Source organism: Pelodiscus sinensis, chromosome Z (assembly GCF_052426305.1).
Source record: "Pelodiscus sinensis isolate ZL-2025 chromosome Z, ASM5242630v1, whole genome shotgun sequence".
Lineage (NCBI taxonomy): Eukaryota > Metazoa > Chordata > Testudines > Trionychidae > Pelodiscus > Pelodiscus sinensis.
In genome coordinates this window covers 21,002,247-21,022,102 of record NC_143085.1, presented here as the reverse complement: position 1 = coordinate 21,022,102, position 19,856 = coordinate 21,002,247, and the positions used below count along the sequence as shown (strand labels likewise).

General features: G+C 39.8%; 1 protein-coding gene across 6 annotated transcripts in view; it reads left to right on the top strand.

Annotated features, from left to right (window-relative positions):
* Positions 1–19,856, top strand: part of SFSWAP (splicing factor SWAP) — a 144,582-nt gene that overhangs the window by 88,585 nt on the left and 36,141 nt on the right. For all 6 annotated transcript variants that reach the window (XM_075898415.2, XM_075898417.2, XM_075898416.2 and 3 more), the window contains exon 13: positions 6,258–6,448. In XM_075898415.2, the coding sequence (XP_075754530.1) occupies positions 6,258–6,448 (191 nt within the window). The remainder of the gene's footprint in view (positions 1–6,257; positions 6,449–19,856) is intronic.

The following is a 19,856-nucleotide window of genomic DNA, read 5'->3' as shown; positions in this document are numbered from 1 at the left end:
AGACTTGTATTTCGGAGAAGATTATTTACATTTTGTAGTTTTTTGTGTTTTGCCACAAATTACTGTGACAGTCATTGAGAAAACTATCATGAATTTTGTTATATTATGCACATTAAAGGACTACTCTAACACATTTTTTAATCAAGTCTGAAAACGAACTATGTGATGCATCTAATAAAGCTCAAAATTTGCACACAAGTAATTTGGAATTTTTTAAGATGATGATTTCTCATTAATCCTATTTGTGATATTGTCAATATGAGAGCAATGTTTAAAAGTGAATAGATTTTCCTGCTGTTCTCGGGTAGCAAGATTGTTTTATGAGTGTTTTTGATGATTTTTTTCAACTGCTTAAAACACAATGAAAATAAAACTTTCATCCAGACCAACTTTAATAGAGGTGGCCAAATATACTGAGCCTCGGAGCCAAATATGACAAACTTTTTGAAATTCGAGGGCAGGGGGCATGCCTGTCTTGAGATCCATTAAGCATGTCCTGTGGGGCTGAAGCTCCAAGAGCACCTCCCCTCACAGCTGAGCAGAAGCCCTGAGACACCTCTCCATGCTGGGCAGAAGTCTCTACTGCAAAGCAAAGGTTCCAAGCTCCCCACCTGTGTGGTAAGTACAGAATGGGGAGGCTCCACAAGACACACTTTAACAGCAAAAGAGCCACATATGGCTTATGAGCCACAGTTTGGTCATTCTTGATTTATAATCTCTTTCAAATTAGAGCTGTATTATGTACTGTGGTTTTACATGGTTTGTATAAAATATACCTGATCAAATCTAACATTAAATAAAAATATAATGAATTAATCCCTATGAAAATTAATTTTAAAAGTACAATTACTGTCAGACATTGCAGAGTGTCTAAAAAATTAGTGAATCATTCATATATTTTCTTGAAGTTTTAAAACTTCTCTCTGTGTTCCTCGTAATTTATGATACTTTAAAAGAAATTCTTTGTAATTTATAGTACAACTCACAAAGAATTTATACTTTAAATGAGTAAAAGGAAATAAAAATGGAATGAGATAAAAGATTACAACAATAAAGGTGTGCATCTGAAGTTTGCAAGTTTTGGGGGTTTTTTTGTGAGACTAGAAAAGTTGAGCCTCATTAGGGGAGGTCACTGGCTGTACAAGAGGATGAATTTTGAGGCTGTATTGCAGAGAGTGGGGATGCTTAGTGAGAAGAGGAAGGCTGTAACAAACAAAGGAGCCTCTGGGGAAAGTGTAAACAGCAGAAAAAAGACAAAGGGAACAAAGAATCTAGAAGAGTCAGCAGAGCACAAGATAGGACATTGGAAGAAACAAGGGGAGAATTGTAAGCAGATGTGGTCTTTAAAAACGAACTTTCAAAGTAAAATTCCAAGTATAGAGAAAGCTAGTGACAGACACAGTAGGGCAGTGTTTCCTAATTTTATTTGGCCATGGAATCCTTTTGAACTTGAAAGAATTTTGCAGAATCCCTGACTGGCTGTTTGGAACACCTGATTGACTGCACACGCAACACTGAGTAGTGACATCATCATCTCCACTCTCTGGCTAAAATGACATTACACAGGGACACTTATTGTGGGAAACACAAATAAAAATTGTTTTCAATAAAATGAATGAATGAATGAATGAATATTCCATTCCATTAAAATAATTCAGGTTATAATGGAATTTTCTCGCGGAACCCCTATTTTTACTTTGTGGAGCCCCGTGGTTTCATAGAACACCATTTGGGAAACACTGCAATAATGGGGTTGACATGGTCAGGACCATAAAATTAACATTATTTTGGATGGTTGGAAAGAATTAGAGAGGATTTTGAAAAGGAAAAGGAAAATGTTAGTATACTTCTGTCAACCAGATATATGTAACCATGTATATAAATGAAAAATACAGTTTTTTTTAGTAAAATCTGGAATTATAATTTGATAAAGAGTTTAACTTAAATTCATAAAACTAGAAACTATTGAATATGTAGCCTTGCTTTGTTAGTATGGCATGATATGCGAAGGTTCAATCTAAGTATTTTTGGGAGGGGAAAACCTTATTTTTTTTAGTGGAATTATTTATATGAAATTTTCTCTGTTAGCCTCCAGGTGAGTATTTTGGGAGTCGCAAGTTAATGAAACCAGTGGTTAGAAGCTAAATTATTTAGTAATTGTAGGTGAAGGAAAGTTGCTAGACTTCATCATGTTCCAGGGGAGTTGCTCTTTGTCAGTCTTGAACAGATAAAATATATTTTAATACTAGTAATTACATAAGTTTTGAGAGAGTAACATTTCATTTAATGGAGCAGAAGTGTGAATTTAAGGTTTTGTGAGACTCTGTAGCTCTGGAGGTTTTTTTTTATTAAAACGAGAATTTGAAAATGAGAATTTATTCTAATAAATAGGTGTTAATATTTTATTAGAAGCAGTCAAAAGTTATAATGTAATATAATAAGTTGAGTATAAAGAGTTTTTTCTGTAAGATTCTTAAATCAGTATGAGACTTGAGAGCTTAAATAGATTTTCTTCTAATAAAAACAATTGTTCTGAATAGAATAGAATTAATTTTACCATAGTTCAAATGTCTGTGACTTTCATATTTTGAGACAGTAAAATTTCCAGCTGATACATCCATGTTTATGAAATAAGATGGATAAACGTATCACTCAAATTCAATAATGACAGTCCAATGACAATACAAATTACATTACTGATCTTAATTAGTTGTCCTTTGCCGTTTGTCTGTTGTTCAGTTTAAAATTATGTATTTATTGATATTAAGTTTATTTGAACAAAATTAATCAAATCTTTAATCTGAGGTTTAAGGGTGCTTTTGTAATCATGGTACATTATAATAGCATGCTTGCTTAATTTCCCTTGAAGAAATAATACAAATCTATAATTCCTAATAGTCAGAAGTGCTTTGTTTTCCTGCAGGCAGTAAACGAAGAGTCCTTTGAAAAATAATTATTCTGTGATACCTAAAAATTCCTAGTAAAAGTATCAATAATATAATCAACATTGTAACTTAATTTTCACTAAAAAAATCTTTTGTGATGTCTCACCTGCCCCCATTTAATTTCCTTGTGTGCATATTGATCTGAAATTTTTCATATGCTCACTGACCAGAAGATAGTTTTATGACAAATTGATGGCTATTTTAAAAAGGCATTTTGATGATGTGGCAATTTGTTTTTAAAAGTTATGTTTTTCCAATTTGAAACCTCTTTTTTGTCAAGATAGTATTTAAAAAGCTAACCTAAAAACAAAATAATTATTTAAAGTATTTTGTTTTTCTCACCAAGTTTCAGTAAGAGCTATCACGTGTTAAAAACAGCCGTTAAGGTAGGCAGAAATATTTAATAATAATAGCTAGAACCTATGGAAGCTCTAAGAAATCTTGATTGATCAAGTCAATGAAGCTTGAAAAGTCCAAATACGATACAGCTTTGGTTCCAGGAATTTGGAAGGCTGCTGACTCTCTTGGTAGATCTTGTAAAGTCATCCCTCTATCTACTTGAATGAACTCCCATGTTTTCCAGTTAATTTAGGGATTACAAAGTCAAATAGCTGCTGCTTCAGCATTTTTGGACAGAACTTTTAAGTTAAAAAAACCTGCATAGAATTGAAAACTTGTAAACACTATAGCAGTGGTCTCCAAACTTTTTTAACCACAAGATCACTTTTTCAGTTTAGGTGCAATGTAAGATCTACCTCAAACCCAAATACCCTTACCCTACTTCCTTCCCAACCCTTCTCTGAGGCCCTGCCCCTTCTCCAAGACCTCACCCAGCTCACTTCATTCCCCTTACTCCCCCATCCTGACTTACTTTCACCAACGTTTTGGGCCAAGGAGTTTAAAGTGTGGGAAGGGCTCCAGGCTTAGCCCAGGGTGGGGGATTGGGGTCCAGGAGGGGTTTCAGGGTATAAGCTCGGAGAATGAGTTTTGATGTAGGGGAATTTAAGTCTGAGACAGGAGATTGGGTGTAGGAGGAGGTTCAGGGCTGGAACAGGCTTCAGGAAGCAGGCTCTGGCTGGGTACCATTTAACTGAGACTGCTTCCAGGTGGTGGAGCAGTAGAGTTACGGCAGGCTTACTCCTGCCCTGCCCCTGCAAGCAACTGAATTGTACAACAGTGGCTCCATGGCACCATGTGCTGCCCTTCATCTGCAGGCACTGAGCCCACAACTTCTACTGGCTACGGTTTCCCCATTGTTGATCAATGGTTGCTGCACGAGTCGGAGCTGCAGGTAAGGACAGCAGTAGAAACACCTTACTCTGCATTTTTCAGGGGCTGCAGGGACATGCCAGCCAACAGGAGCGGCATTTACCATAATTGCTCCAGCCATGACAGGTTTGGCATTTTAGAACTCAGTACTCAAATAATTAAATTTAAGCATAAGAGAGAAATTAAAATTATGAAATGCACAAACCACTCAAAAACCAAAAATAATACTCATTGCAAGCAGTAAAAGAAGTAACATCAGCCCCCCACATATGTGAGAATGACAGACACATACACAGTGAGAGTAACAGAGATGTGCATTGCCAAACTCCCACCACCCCCCTTCTCTCTATGTAATACAGGGTAAAGAAGTTGGTGGAGGAAGATCATCTTGACATAAGCACCACCTTTCTCCTCCCATACTCTGCACAGCGAGCAGGATGCTTTTAGGGGGGCAGTTCCAAGGCACAGGGCAGGACCTGCATGACAGCGGGTAGAGGATCAACTGACGTGTCAGTGCTTGAGAGCTTACTGGCCAAACCAGTGAGGATCATCTGTCAGAGGCTCCAAAATCTACCAGTAGATCCCTATCTACTGGGAATTCCCAATGGGTTCAAGTCTACTGAAGAGATTTTATTTAAATATTCAGTTGTTGTGACATTTCTTTGTTTTCTATCTCTATTAAGAAACTTGCTGGAATAATGTACAGTTGAAATAATCCAGTTTGAAAATATATTGATGTAGAAGAGCGTGAATGTATTTTATAAAAACAATCCAATGTGGTGAAATATTGCTGTTCAGATTCTCGCCTTTCACATCTAGAATATTAAAGAGGATACATCTACATTTGAAAGTGAAATGATATATTAGCAGTTACTTTGGGGGACATGTCTCTATTTTGTTATATGTGAAACATATGATATTTCATGGTATAGTGTGTAAATAGTATATAACATGTTGATGATCAGATGGATCCAATTTCATAATATTACCGAAAAATATATTTAGGATCAAGTCCTAAATTACACAGTTACAAAGGTTGCTCCTTTGAGAGAGGCTGTTGGGAAACTTATAGGACAGGAAGTGAAGTAAAAGAATGAAGTTGAACTCTTAGGAATAACCTCTGAGTAGATAAGAACACACTTTAACAAAAATTCTGATCCTAACTTCATGCTTTAAAAAAGTCTAAATTGAAAACCGCAGCAACAGCATAAGATTTTGTGTTACCACTGAATATGTATGAAAATGGAGTGAGGAAGGTTACAAAAAAGACTGGTATCCTTAACCAGGGGCAGTAATTTGGGGTCTGCACTACTTCTTGTTGAGAAGACCCTAATAATCCATATATGAGGAGCAGAAGAACTTTTATTGCTCTTCAGAGAAATTAAAAAATAATAATTGGGACATACTATTGAAAGGGTTACTTGAGCCAAAATTTTATTCTTTAAAAAATATTCCATTTAACCGTATTGTTTAATATTAGCTTAAACTTCAAAAAGTGTAGCCAGTGTCTCTGCCCAAATATAGCAAGTTATTAGGAAAGTAGTAAGTAGTTGAAGTAAAACAACCATTCTTTCTGTAGACACTTTCATAGTGTGTGTAGAGACTAATGTGGTGTTGTATGCAGCCTTTCCAAAAGATTGTGAAGCTATCAACTTCAGCTTCCTTGAGGGAGGTTCCAAAGAGGATGGAGAAAGGCTGTTCACAGTAGTGATGGATGGCAGAACAAGTAACAGTGATCTCAAGTTGCGGTGGGAGAGGTCCAGGTTGGATATTAGGAAAAACTACTTCACTAGGAGGGTAGTGAAACACTGGAATGGGTTACCTAGGGAAGTAGTGGAGTCTCCATCCCTACAGGTTTTTAAGTCTCGGCTTGACAAAGCCCTTACTAGGTTGATTTAATTGGGATTGGTCCTGCCTTAGGCAGGCGGCTGGACTTGATGACCTTAGAGGTCTCTTGCAGGTCTGGGTTCTATGATTCTACGATATTTGCGTTAGACATAGTATTTTTGGTAAATTCAGTCCATCTTTATGTTCCTCCATCAGCAAAGCAAAAACTAGAAGACAGGCTAGCAGCTGCAGCAAGAGAGAAGCTAGCACAGGCCTCCAAGGAATCAAAGGAAAAGCAGCTTCAAGCAGAACGCAAACGAAAAGCTGCCCTGTTTTTGCAGACCCTTAAGAACCCCATGACAGAAGCAGAAGTTGAGAAAATTGAGGAGAATTCCTTTAGTGTGGAGGTAAGTTATCTGTAAATTCCATGTACCATTGTGGTTAACTGAGAGAACCTATGCCTAAAAGATTCATTGACTGCATTATATTTTAATTAAGCTAACTTAAAAGGCACAGAAACCTAAGTTTAGAAGTCTGTTTATATTTTCAGATGTCTTGTGTATGTTTTAGATAAACAGACATTTATCTATTACAATTACTAGAAAAATTAGTATTAGCATTGCCCACTTACCTGCAGTCGGAGTCTGTCCAAGTGAGCCCTTCTGGCTATGCTGCTGAGGAGAATCCTTTCCATTGCTGTAGTAAGTACTATGTCAGGGTAACTGTAACTGATGAAGTGAGTCTTTGCCCGCGAAAGCTTATGCTCCAATAAATGTGTTAGTCTATAAGGTGCCACAGGACTTCTCGTTGTTTAAACAAATTCAGACTAACATGTCTGCCCCTCTGATACTTGTAGACATTGCATAGTGATGGTTTGTGGGTGGATGTACCTTTAGACATGTGGCCTGTGAGAATCTCTTTTACCTCTAAAATGCTTGTTTGTTGATACTGTTTGGGAACTGAGTCGAAAGCAAGGCAAGAATCAGTTGGAGAGTTTTAAATTTTAAGATCCTGGTTCTGGGGAATAGCCCCTAGCAATAATGTTCCCACACTGCCCTGTGCATGCCTCTCTGGATGATTGCCCCCAAAGAAATTAAGGATAGTTGTCTTGTCAGTGTGAGCAGGTTACTGGAATTTACCATGTTGGGATTAAAGATCATTGCTGAATCTTTTTTTTTTCAGCAGACAATAGAACAGCCTACTAATTTATCACTAGTATAAAACAGTTACAAGTTAGTCCACTGGTAACAGCTAAGCATAGTCTTGCTGACTACTTAAAGCCTATAGCTTTGCATTTTAACTTACCAGACTTTTAAAGAAGCATCATGAATCAATAAAAGGTAAATGTAAACACATATTCTAAAAGTATATTTGTTTTTTCTTCATCATGAGACTAGACTATTGATTTTTAAGGTAATGGACTAATTGAATAACTGGAAAATAAGACAATATTGCATTTTTATTACAGCCATCTAACTATCTTTTAAGTGAAAATGTATTTGCTCTGTCACTTCATGGAATAATTATTATAGCTAACAGTAGGCTAGGCATCAATCTTTGGTTCATCATTAAATCACAATGTATGTCACATCTTATAAATGAGAGCTGAAATTTTATCAGGCAAACCAGCTTTCTTTTTTACTCTACATGTATGTTTAATTGACTACATGTGTAGTCCAAATATGCATTTTTTTAAAAAGTAACAGGCCCAAAAAAATTGCCACAATGTCTAAACAGAATAAGAGGCAATAAGATACCCAAAAAAACAAGTCTTAAAAATTGGAAGTTAAATTCTTCTAAGCAAAATAGAAAGAAACATAAACTCTGGCAAGTGAAGTATAGAAGTATAGTTAAGCTAAATAATTTGAAGAGCAGCTAGTAAAAGACACAAACTGACAACAGTTTTCTTTAAGTATATCAAAAGTAGGAAGTCTGCCAAACCATTGGTGAGGCCACTGGATAATTAAGGTCCTAATGCAGTGGTCCCCAACGCGGTGTCTGCGGGTGCCATGGCGCCCGCCAGGGCATTTGTGTGCGACCGCCGACAACCTGGGCCAGCACCGACCCCGGCGCACGGGAGGCGCCGGCCCCAGGTGCACGACACACACCAGCGCTGGGTGCGCGGCGCTCGGGCGGCCCCAGCCCCAGTCCCACGGCACATGCGGGCGTGTGGTGCCAGCCCCAGGTGCGTGGCTCGGGCGGCAGTGCCAGGTCTTCGGCACAAGGCGCTCGGGCGGCCCCGGCCCTAGGGCACACACCGGTGCCGGGTGCAAGGGCATCCCAGTCCCCTGGTGTGTCCCCGGACGCGCGGCCCCGCCCCCCCCCCGGGCACCTGGCGCGTGAGTGGCCCCCACCTCCCGGGCGCTTGGGAGCCTCTAAAGGTTGGGGACCACTGTCCTAATGGAATACTCAAGGAAGACAATTTCATTGCAGAGAAGCTAAATAAATACTTTTGCTTTGGTTTTCACTGTAGAGGATGTGAGGGAAATTCATACACCTGAGTCATTCTTTTTGGGTGATAAAGCTAGGAGCTGGTTCAGTTTAATGTGTCAGGAAAGGAGGTTTTGGAACAAGTCAAAAGTAATAAGTGACCGAAACCATATGGTATTCACCTAAAAGTTCTGAAGGAACTTGTAATTAAAATTGCGGTATAAAATTGCAGAACTAATGGTGGTGTGATACCTATTGATTAAATCAGCCTCTCTATCAGATGACTGGCAACTACCTAATATAATACTGGTATTTCAAAAAGGCTCTAGAAGCTATTTTAACAATTACAGACCAGAAACCTTATCTTCATACCAAGCACACTGATTGAAATTATACCAAAGACCAGAACTGTAAGACACACACATGAACACAACATAGTGAGAAAGCATCATCATGGCTTTGGTGAGGCATGGTTTTTCTTTACAAATCCATTAGAATTCTTTGAAGGAGTCAGCAAATGTGTTGACAAAGGTGCCAGTGAATATAGAATACTTGGAATTTCAGAAATACTTTGACAGGGTCCCTCACCAAAGGCTGTTAGGCAGTGTTCTCTGTAAGCCATGCACTTGGGCGGCTACCCAGGAGAGATTCAGGTGCTGCCCCACTGCTTGGCATAGGACACACAGCTGCCCACAGCCAGTAGCATGTGTTCCTATTGGTGGTGCTTAGCTTGCCCGCACTTCCCACCTCAAAATTCCTGCCTCTTAGCTGACCAGAAAAGCAGAGGTGCACATAACAAAATTTATTCTGCCTATGGATGGAAAAAATTAGAGGGAACACTGCTGTTAGGCAAAGTAGGCAGTCATAGGATAAAAGGGAAGGTCCTTTCAAGGATCAGTAACTGGGTAAAAGATAGGAAACAAAGGGTAAGAGTAAATGGAAAGTTTCACAATGAAGAGTGGTAAATAGCCGATCCCCAATAATTTGTACTGGAGCCAGTTATGTGAATAATCTGGAAACAGTGGTCAGATGCAAAAGTTGCAGATAATACAAAATTACTCAAAATAGTAACGTCCAAAGCTGACTACAAAGAATTGCTAAGTGAACTCACAGAACTGGGTTACTGCACAATAAAATGGCAAACAAAATTCAGTGTTGAGAAATTCAAAAAAACACACATTATAAAATAATTCCAGCTGTACATTAATAATGATGGGGTCTAAATTAGTTGTTGCAACTCAAAAAAGAGATCTTGCAGTCAGTGGATAGTCTATTGAAAACAGCAGTTCAGTGTTCAGCAGGAGTCAGAAAAGCTAACAATGTTAAGAACCATTAGAGAAGGGATAAAATATGATATTATTTAAATCTATGATATATCCAAACCTTGACTGCTGCATGCAGTTCTGGTTGCTCAGCTCAGATAGACACATTTAGTTTTGGACAGGGTGGATAACAATTTATTTTAAAATTTCAGATTTTTTAATCTGATTCTTTGGGGTTTTTTTAAATCATCAATAAATACATTTCTCATTTTAAAAAAGTTACAATTAAAACTTGTCACAAACATGCTACACATACACTTAGTGTCATAAAATTGAATTGATGGCTCTAGTCTGTCCAGCCTAACTATCAGCTCTTGCTTCTTGAAAGTTCTGGGCTTTCAGTTTCTATTACTCAGCAAACTAAAAAAGTAATATGTGCAAAGAGAGACGTGAACTGAATAGAATTGTTTTTGTTCTGTGTTTCTGTGGGTGGGGCTTAGCCACACATGGCAGAGGAGTTAGTTAAGACGAGTGGATTCCACCCTTCCACCCTCACTTCGTCATCATACTTTAAATGAATGGGATTCCCCTCTGATTTATTGGCACCTATTTCCTGGGTTGGTTTGGCTCCTGGTGGAAGCCTCCTCAGGACACACAGAGTGGCTCTTTTTCCTCCCCTCAACAACTTTAAGCCTGGAGTATGGGTACTTTTTTTTTTCTTACAAAAAAAGCACTGGTTAAGATTGTCTTAAAACAGACACACAATATATAGAGAAGTGGCTTGAACATGAAAGAAAAAGGGAAGACCATATTCAGCACACACACACAGCTTTCTATATTTACCACAGAAAAATTGTTATGGCTTCTGGGAAAGAGTCCACGTCTGGGATTATTTTCAAGAAATTTGTTCCCTGGGTGTACAAAGAAAACATGTCAAGTGTAAATGGTACAAAGAAGTTGATGACGAGCCTAGTTGCAAGAATGAAATATCATAAGGAAAACTGATTATTGGGAGAAAATTATGTAGATGGAGATGAAGATATGGCTGAGTGGATCAACTGGGTAGTAATTTAAATCATTCAAAAAACAAGGCACCTCAAAGATTAATAGATTTATTTGGGCATAAGTTTCTGAGAGTAAAAACTCAATGCATCATTCTTCAAGACTGTCTTTTAGTATGTGTGTGATTTAACAAGTAAATTCCCAAGCTGTTGCTGTGTTGGATGTTGCTAGGAAAAAAAGTTTAGCTTAGCTAATCCTTAATGCTTCTTTAATTAGTTAAGTATACAATTCAGAAAGCTACAGTAAGAAAATCTAGAGTTAACAGTTGGCACTGAGTGTCATTTTCTTATTTTATATTACATAATACATGCCTCTTATTTTGGAACATTATGGCCACAGACCATAATGGTGGTGCCATAGTCTATTCCCTATTTTACTTAAGGATAACTAAAGCTTTTCTAAGGGAGAACCCCATTCTGTACTTTTTTTCCTCACAAAATACAAGTTACTCCAAAGTTAAGTTAAGTTCACTTTAAGTACAGTCAGTCTTAGTTTTTTTGGTAATGTGATTTAAATCAATTTTTTTAGGCGATTTAAATTGCTTTTATTTAAATCAATCCACCCTATAATTGGAAAAAGTACAGCAAAAAGGAATAAAGATACTTAGGTAGATGGAACATCTTCCATATGAGGAGAGAGTAAAAACAATAGGGGCTGTTCAGTTGAGAAAAGAGGCAACTAAAGAGAGATATGACAGACGCAAATAAAATCATGAAGGAAGTGTTTATTTACCCCTTGGCTTAATACACAAACCAGAGGTCTCACAATGAAATTATTAGACAGAAGGTTTAAAACAAACATAAGGAAGTAATATTTTATGCAGTTAGGGCAAGTCAACCTGTGAAACTCATTGACAGGAGATGATGTGAAGGCCAAAATTATACCAGAGTGATAAAAGCATCATCAATAATAGGCCCAGCAATGGCTGTTAGTCATTGTGGTCTGGATATAACCCCATGCTTTGGGGCTGCATCTACTCTGGCATGATTTTGCTCTAATACTTTTAACGGAAGAGTTTTTCTGTTAAAAGTATTTGCGCAAGAGAGTGTCTATCCTGGCATGTGCCTTTGCACAAAACATTTGCTTTTGCGCAAAAGCATGCATGCCAGTGTAGATGCTCTCTTGTGCAAGAAAGCTCCAATGGCCATTTTAGCCATCGGGCTTTCTTGCGCAAGAAATTAATTTACCAGTCTACACTGGCCTCTTGTGCAAGAACACTTGCACAAGAGGACTTACCCTTGAGCGGGAGCGTCAGAGTATTAGCGCAAGAACACTGACTTTGTAATGTACAAAATCAGTGCTTCTTGCGCAAATACTCACAGCCAGTGTAGACAGGCAGCAAGATTTTGTGCAAAAGCGCCTACTTTTGCACAAAATCTTGCCAATGTAGACACAGCCTGGGAGTATCTAAACTTCTGACTACCAGAAACTGGGAGTGGACAACAGGGATGGATCATTTGAAATATTGTGTTTATTTCTTCTGAAGCATCTGACATTAGCCATTATTAGAAAAGAAGATGCTAGGCAGTATCTGAGCACCCTTGGAGAAAATTAGAAGCTGGTGTGTGTGTGGGGGGGGGGGAGGGTCCTGTGAAAATTTTTAAATCAAAATAGGGGCCTTTGGATTGCTAACGTTTGAGATCCGCTGGTGTAGAATAGACTCATAGACTTTAAGGTCAGAAGGGACCATTATGATCATCTAGTCTGACCCCCTGCACAGTGCAGGCCACAGAATCTCACCCACCCCTCCTAGAATAATCCTCTCACCTATATCTCCGATATTGAAGCCTTCAAATACTTTGAAGGTCCCAAGATGCAGAGAGTCCTCCAGCTGTGATCTGCGCCCCATGCTACAGAGGAAGGCAAAAAACCTCCAGGGTCTCTGCCAGTCTACCCTGGAGGAAAATTCCTTCCCGACCCCAAATATGGCGATCAGCTAAACCCTGAGCATGTGGGCAAGACTCACCAGCCAGACACCCAGAAATTCTCTATAGTAACTCCTATCATCCCTTCATTGACATATTTCCCACTGAAAATGAATGGTCAATTAGTTACCAAGATCATATTCTCTCATCAACCCATCCCCTTATCATAGAATCATAGACCTGGAAGAGATCTCAGAAGGTCATCAAGTCCAGCCCCCTGCTCTAGGCAGGACCAATCCCATCTAAATCAACCCAGCCAGGGCTTTGTCAAGCCGAGACTTAAACACCTCTAGGGATGGAGACTCCACTACTTCACTAGGTAACCCATTCCAGTGTTTCACCACCCTCCTAGTGAAATAGTTTTTCCTAATATTCAACCTGGACCTCTCCCACCACAACTTGAGACCATTGCTCCTTGTTCTGCCGTCTGTCACTACTGAGAACAGCCTTTCTCCATCCTCTTTGGAACCTCCCTTCAAGAAGTTGAAGGCTGCTATCAAATCCCCCCTCACTCTTCGCTTCTGCAGACTAAACAGACCCAACTCCCTCAGCCTCTCCTCATAAGTCATAAGCACCAGCCCCCTAATCATTTTGGTTGACCTCCGCTGGACCCTCTCCAATGCGTCCGCATCTTTCTTGTAGTGGGGGGGGCGGGTCCAGAACTGGACACAATACTCCAGATGAGGCCTTACCAACGCCGAATAAAGGGGAATAATTACATCTCTTGATCTGCTGGCAATGCTCCTCTTAATGCAACCTAATATGCCATTAGCCTTCTTATCTACAAGGGCACACTGTTGACTCATATCCAGCTTCTCATCCACTGTAACCCCCAGGTCCTTTTCTGCAGAACTACTACTTAACTGATTGGTCCCCAGCATGTACCTATGCGTGGGATTCTTCCGTCCCAAGTGCAGAACTCTACACTTGTCCTTGTTGAACCTCATCAGATTTCTTGCGGCCCAATCCTCCAATTTGTCTAAGTCACTCTGGACCCTATCTCTGCCCTCCAGCGTATCTACCTCTCCCCCTAGCTTAGTGTCATCCGCAAACTTGCTGAGGGTGCACTCCATCCCCTCATCCAGGTCATTAATAAAGGTATTGAACAAAACCGGTCCTAGAAGCGAACCTTGGGGTACTCCGCTAGAAACTGATCGCCATCCTTAAATCGAGCCGTTGATCACTACCCGCTGGGCCCGGCCTTCTAGCCATCTTTCTATCCATCTTACCGTCCATTTATCCAATCCACATTCCCTTAACTTGCTGGCAAGGATATTGTGGGACACCGTATCAAAAGCCTTGCTAAAGTCAAGGTATATAACATCCACTGACTTTCCCATGTCCACCAAGCCAGTTACCTCATCATAGAAGCTAATCAGATTGGTCAGGCACGACTTGCCCTTTGTGAATCCATGCTGACTATTCCTAAGCACTTTCCTCTCATCCAAGTGTCTCAAAATGGATTCCTTAAGGATCCCTTCCATGATTTTTCCAGGAACCGAGGTAAGACTGACCGGCCTATAGTTCCCTGGATCGTCCTTCCTTTTTTGAAGATGGGCACTACATTTGCCTTTTTCCAATCATCTGGGATTTCTCCCGATCTCCACGACTTTTCAAAAATAATAGCCAAAGGCACCTCAATGACAGTTGCCAACTCCCTCAGCACCCACGGACGCATTAAGTCCAGACCCATGGATTTGTGTACGTTTAGTTTTTCTAAATAATTCCTAACCTGTTCTTTACCCACCAAGGGCTGTCCATCTTCATCCCATCATGCGTCACTTAGTGCAGAAGTCCAGGAGCTGACCTTGTCCGTGAATACAGAGGCAAAGAAAGCATTGAGTACTTCAGCTTTCCCCACATCATCTGTCACTAGGTTACCTCCATCAATTAGGGGCTGCACACCCTCTCTGATCACCTTCTTCTTGTTAACATGCCTGTAGAAACCTTTCTTGTTATCCTTCACATCCTTAGCCAGTCGCAATTCCATTTGCGCTTTCGCCTTCCTGATAATCCCCCGGCATTCCTGAGCTGTACATTTAAACTCCTCCCTGGTTATTTGTCCAAGTTTCCACTTTTTGTATGCTTCCTTTTTGTGCTTAAGTTCACCAAGGATTTCTCCTGTAAGCCAATCCGATCTCCTACCATGTTTGCCTCTCTTGCTACGCGTCGGGATGGTTTCTTTCTGTGCCTTCAATAAGGCTTCTTTAAAATACTGCCAGCTGTCCTGGACTCCTTTCCCCTTCATGTTAACATCCCAGGGGATTCTTTCCATCAGATATCTGAGGGAGTCAAAATCTGCTTTTTGGAAGTCAAGGTGTGTATTTTACTACTCTCTTTCCTTCCTTTGGTCAGGATCCTGAAATCTACCATCTCATGATCACTGCTTCCCAGGTTGTCACCCACCTCCACTTCCCCTATTAGTTCCTCCCTGTTTGTGAGCAGGAGGTCAAGCTGTGCATGGCCCCTGGTCGGATCCTTCAGCAATTGTCAAGAAGTTATCCCCAACATTCTCCAAAAACTTCCTGGATTGCCTGTGTACTGCCGTATTAGTTTCCCAACAGATGTCAGGGTGATTAAAGTCCCCAGCGAGAACCAGGGCCTGTGATCTGGCAGCTTTACTCAGTTGTCCAAAGAAAGCCTCATCTACCTCATCCACCTGATCCGGTGGCCTGTAGCAGACACCAACCACAACATCACTGCTGTTGTTTGCTCCTTTAAACTTAACCCATAGACTCTCAACAGGTTTTTCTCCCTCTTTATACTGGAGTTCAGAGCAATCGTAGTGCTCTCTTACATATAGTGCAACTCCTCCTCCTTTTCTCCCCTGCCTGTTCTTCCTGAACAGTCTATACCCTTCCATGACAGCGCTCCAGTCATGCGAGTCATCCCACCAAGTCTCTGTTATCCCAATTAAGTCATATTTCTTGGACTGGGCCAGGGTCTCCAGTTCTTCCTGTTTGTTGCCCAGTCTTCTTGCATTAGTGTACAAACACTTCAGGTAACCAGTTGATCGCCCTATCTTCTCCATTTGAAACAGGGATCCTCCTTTCTTGCTCCCTCCTCTCTGCATTTCTTCCCAGTATCTGACTTTCCCTCTCCCCTCAGGGTTTTGGTCGCTGTCCCCCGACGAACCTAGTTTAAAGCCCTCCTCACTAGGTTTGCAAGCCTTCCCGCGAAGATGCTCCTTCCTCTCTTCGTTAGGTGGATCCCATCTCTTCCTAACAATCCTTGTGCCCGGAACAGAGTCCCATGGTCGAAGAAACCAAAGCCCGCTCTGCGACACCTGCTGCGCAACCACGCATGTACGTCCTCAATTCGACGATCCCTGCCCAGTCCTTTCCCTTCAACGGGGAAGATGGACGAGAACACCACTTGCTCTCCGAATTCTTGGATCCTTCTTCCCAGCGCCATCAGGATGGGAACCTAACCTGATGGCGGCTTCTAAGGACTTTTATTTTTAACTGCATGACTTAGAGGACTGAAAAATGACTAGTGGGATTATGGAGTGCTGGTGTAGCTGAGTCACTCCCAGTTTTAGAGCAATAAGGTGGATTATGTAATATCTTTATTTGGATCAAGCTGATCAGTAGAAAGGAAAGGAATTAATTTTAGTCAGACTATCTCAAACTTAAATATTCTTGATTGAGTTAAACAAAATAGAACTAAAAACACCGTCCTGCCAAACACATTACAAATGTATGAGAGCTACTCCTATTCCATGTCAATTGAAGTCTGAGAGAACTCCGCTTCAGTTTTCCATTTCTTCTAGAGAGTGGAGAGGAAGAAGCACTTTCACATAACTCAGATGGTCAGCATGTACTTCATAATCTTAATTGAATGTGCAGGGTAAAGCAAAAGATAAAGAATGAGTACTGTTTTAAAAGCCAACATTAAAGAGCATTGGAAGCCAGCAAGAACTAGAAGATTAGAAACAAAGAAGATTAATATCTAGTGTGCGTACTGAAAACTTGGGTGGGATAATTCACTAATTAGTTCAAATTTCACCTAAAAATAGGATGAGTCATCCTGAGATGCTATATTAGTACTGAGGTGTAAGTTAGAATTTTTTATAGATATGTACTTTTGCACACCATGTTGCCATCAGTCTGCTACTGCCTGAAAATTGACAAGCAGATGTGGCAGTGATTTTTGCGCTGAAGTTGTGCTTGATGCAGCTGTATAAATATATGCAAATAATGAGCAAACTAGTTTTACCTCTATCTAACATTTTTGAAGTAATGCTAGTACTGTTTATATCTACAATTGATCCCTCTGGTACCACCTGTGTAGGATCTCTAGCACTATACTAGATTCTGACATTTTTAAGCCTTTTTGTCTTAAACTGTACCTTGAAAATAGTCATATTGGTTTCTGCCAGGGTTGCATTTTTACTCTTGGCAGTGTGGTTCTCTTACAGCCTCGTAACAGCTATAAAGCAAACAAGAAAAAACTGAACCTTACAGGTCAAATGTCAAACACTGTAATAAAACAGTATTATCATGATGTATTACTGGAGTATACATGCACATCTCTTAAGGCAGTGAACACCAATACAATTCAGGACTTGGTGATTAGAGACCCAGTCCTAAAGTTCCCAAGAGCACTCAGTGACATTTCTAACCTATGAAAATAGAAGGATCTTTTCACTTTTTCAAGGTCAGACTTGGAAGAGAGCTATTTCTTCAATATTTTGTTTTCTGCGTATGTATTTTTTTAAAAATGTATAGTATAAAAACCCTACCCATCAGCTCATCTGCTTAGGAGAAATTTGAGGCAATAGCAGGAGCAGTTTACCCTTAAAGTCAGCAAAGAAGTACAGTAGTTCATTGACTTAATGTGAGAAGCCCAAAGGAGGGCATTGGAGTTTCTCTTTGCACATTCCAGGTTAAGATAGTGATGCCCTTTCAGTTTTCAAAATAAAACCCATCTGTATAATAGCACTGAAAAGTCTATGTGGTTAGCTTTCTGTTTTATGAACAGTCTGTATATGCAAGCTGTATGGAAAATTCTGATTATAACCTTAGGAAGAGTTCATCAGCCTGCACTACTAAACATGTTCTAAAATACAGGCAGGCAAGATGCAGCCCACCAAGTTGTCAGTTCCAGCCCATGGACTGTCTCACCAGGACCCTCAGGCAGGGAGCAGTCCCATAACACTTTAGCTGGCTCCTCCCTATGGCTCTCTGCTCTGTGTGCCAAGGGGAGAAGGTGTGGCTTTGTGCACTGCCTCTGCCACCCCCACCTATCCCCCCGGACACACAGCACTCCATAATCCCACTTGTCGTGCTGGGGTAGGGGCAACCTTTGAAGCCTTCCCTTGCTTCCTGGTGCCCAGAGATGTGTGAGAGCACAATTTCCCAGCACCTATTGGCCACTTTCTTTAGTCTGTGAAGTGCCACAGGACTGCTGTGTTATAGACTAACACACTACCCCTCTGAAACTTAATATTTTGTAAACATTTATGTATTTAGCATGGTCTGAATTCAGAATTCCCATGATACCTATTTTAACAACCACAGCTTCATTCCTGCATCAGGGAATAGAACAGATTCACTTCGTTAGGTTAAATACCTAACTCTGGGTATCTGTACTAGTTGAACTGTAAATATGTATAGCAACATTGGTAGCCTCTGCTGACCAAGAATGGTATAGAGGCTTACTAGACATATTCATCTGCCCTTATGGTAGTCCAAATACATTTTCACTACTGGTATACTAACTATAATTTCTTTAGAATATTTGGCAGCAATGAGTAAAATTGCCATAGGCATATTTGGGAAAGGAAAGGAAGGTTTTGAAGATGCACTGGCAGTTTGGAGGAAGCTTCTTGAGCTAGAACAAATAGTGGAGGAAGCCAGTGGTGGGGGAGGGAGAGTGGGTAGTACAGTCTACTTCAGAATGACTGCATCAGCCTGGTGAAAGCCAGTTTTGCATTGGTGGGTCAAGTTTAGATTTCTATGAATAAACCATGATTCACCGAATATTCTCATAACTAGGAAGGACTCTTTTCTGTGTACTTGGCATTATAAAATGTCAAAAATTTGGTGATAAAGTAGCATGAACTACAGAAGAGGGACTATGAGAATTATTCAAATTGTAACCAGTAGCACTTTGTAAATACCTAAAAGAAACAGGAAAAGAAACGCAATCATAATGTCGTGAAATGCAGTCAATTATATAACTTAAAAGTAAACTGCTTCAGTGGATTGTCCCAATTGTTATCTATTCTGTATACATCTTTGAATATGATGGAAGCAATGTCTCTTCCGCTTTTCATCATCTTAGGCTCGAAGATATGTTCTTTGTTCTTTTAGATGTTTTGTCCTTATTTTTGTGCTTTGTATGACCGTATTCTTAACTCTATAGAAAGTAACATTTTAACAAATGAAATGGAAATTCATAATGCAGTCTAAAAGTAGGAAGCTATTCAAAATTTGCCAAGCCTAAGAGGGATATCTCAATCATCAATGTCGTGTGCACATTTTTCATATTTACCAATGGACCTTACATAGTTCACTATCTTTGTGTAACAAATAACATATAATTGGGGGTTTCATTTTTGTATGCTTTCAGTTTGTTAATAAATGAATAATTTTTTTTTAAAATGGTATGTTGTCACCTACTTTGATTGTGGAATGGGCTTTAATGTCTTAAAAGATATTATCAGATGAACGGCCTTAAGAAAAATTTGAGTCTTTTCAGGCTCTTCCATTTCAATTTTTAACTAATACATTTTTAAAAACATTCTTATTTAAGCTGTCACTCTGCACTATAGAAATCAATAAGTTCTATCATACATGGAGTTATCAGTGCCTTAATCCTCAGCCATTCTTTTAAAAAAAACAACTAATAAAAAGCATAAAATTTATTTCGTTAAGTGTCAGGAAAAAATTTTCCGGGGGGGGGGGGGGGGGGGGGGGGGGGGGGGGGGGGGAATTCAAAAAAAATCTACTAATTAACATAATGAGTTGCATAATGAGTGGCCCTAATAATAGTTCAAAAGCTGCACAATATACCAAGTTAAGTTTTTTGGTAGTTTCCTCTTCAGTTAAAAACTTTTCTCATTTCTTTTGCAATTATATTTGTCACCTCTGTGATTCCATCATCTCTAAGAAAGGCATACATTGCAGTTT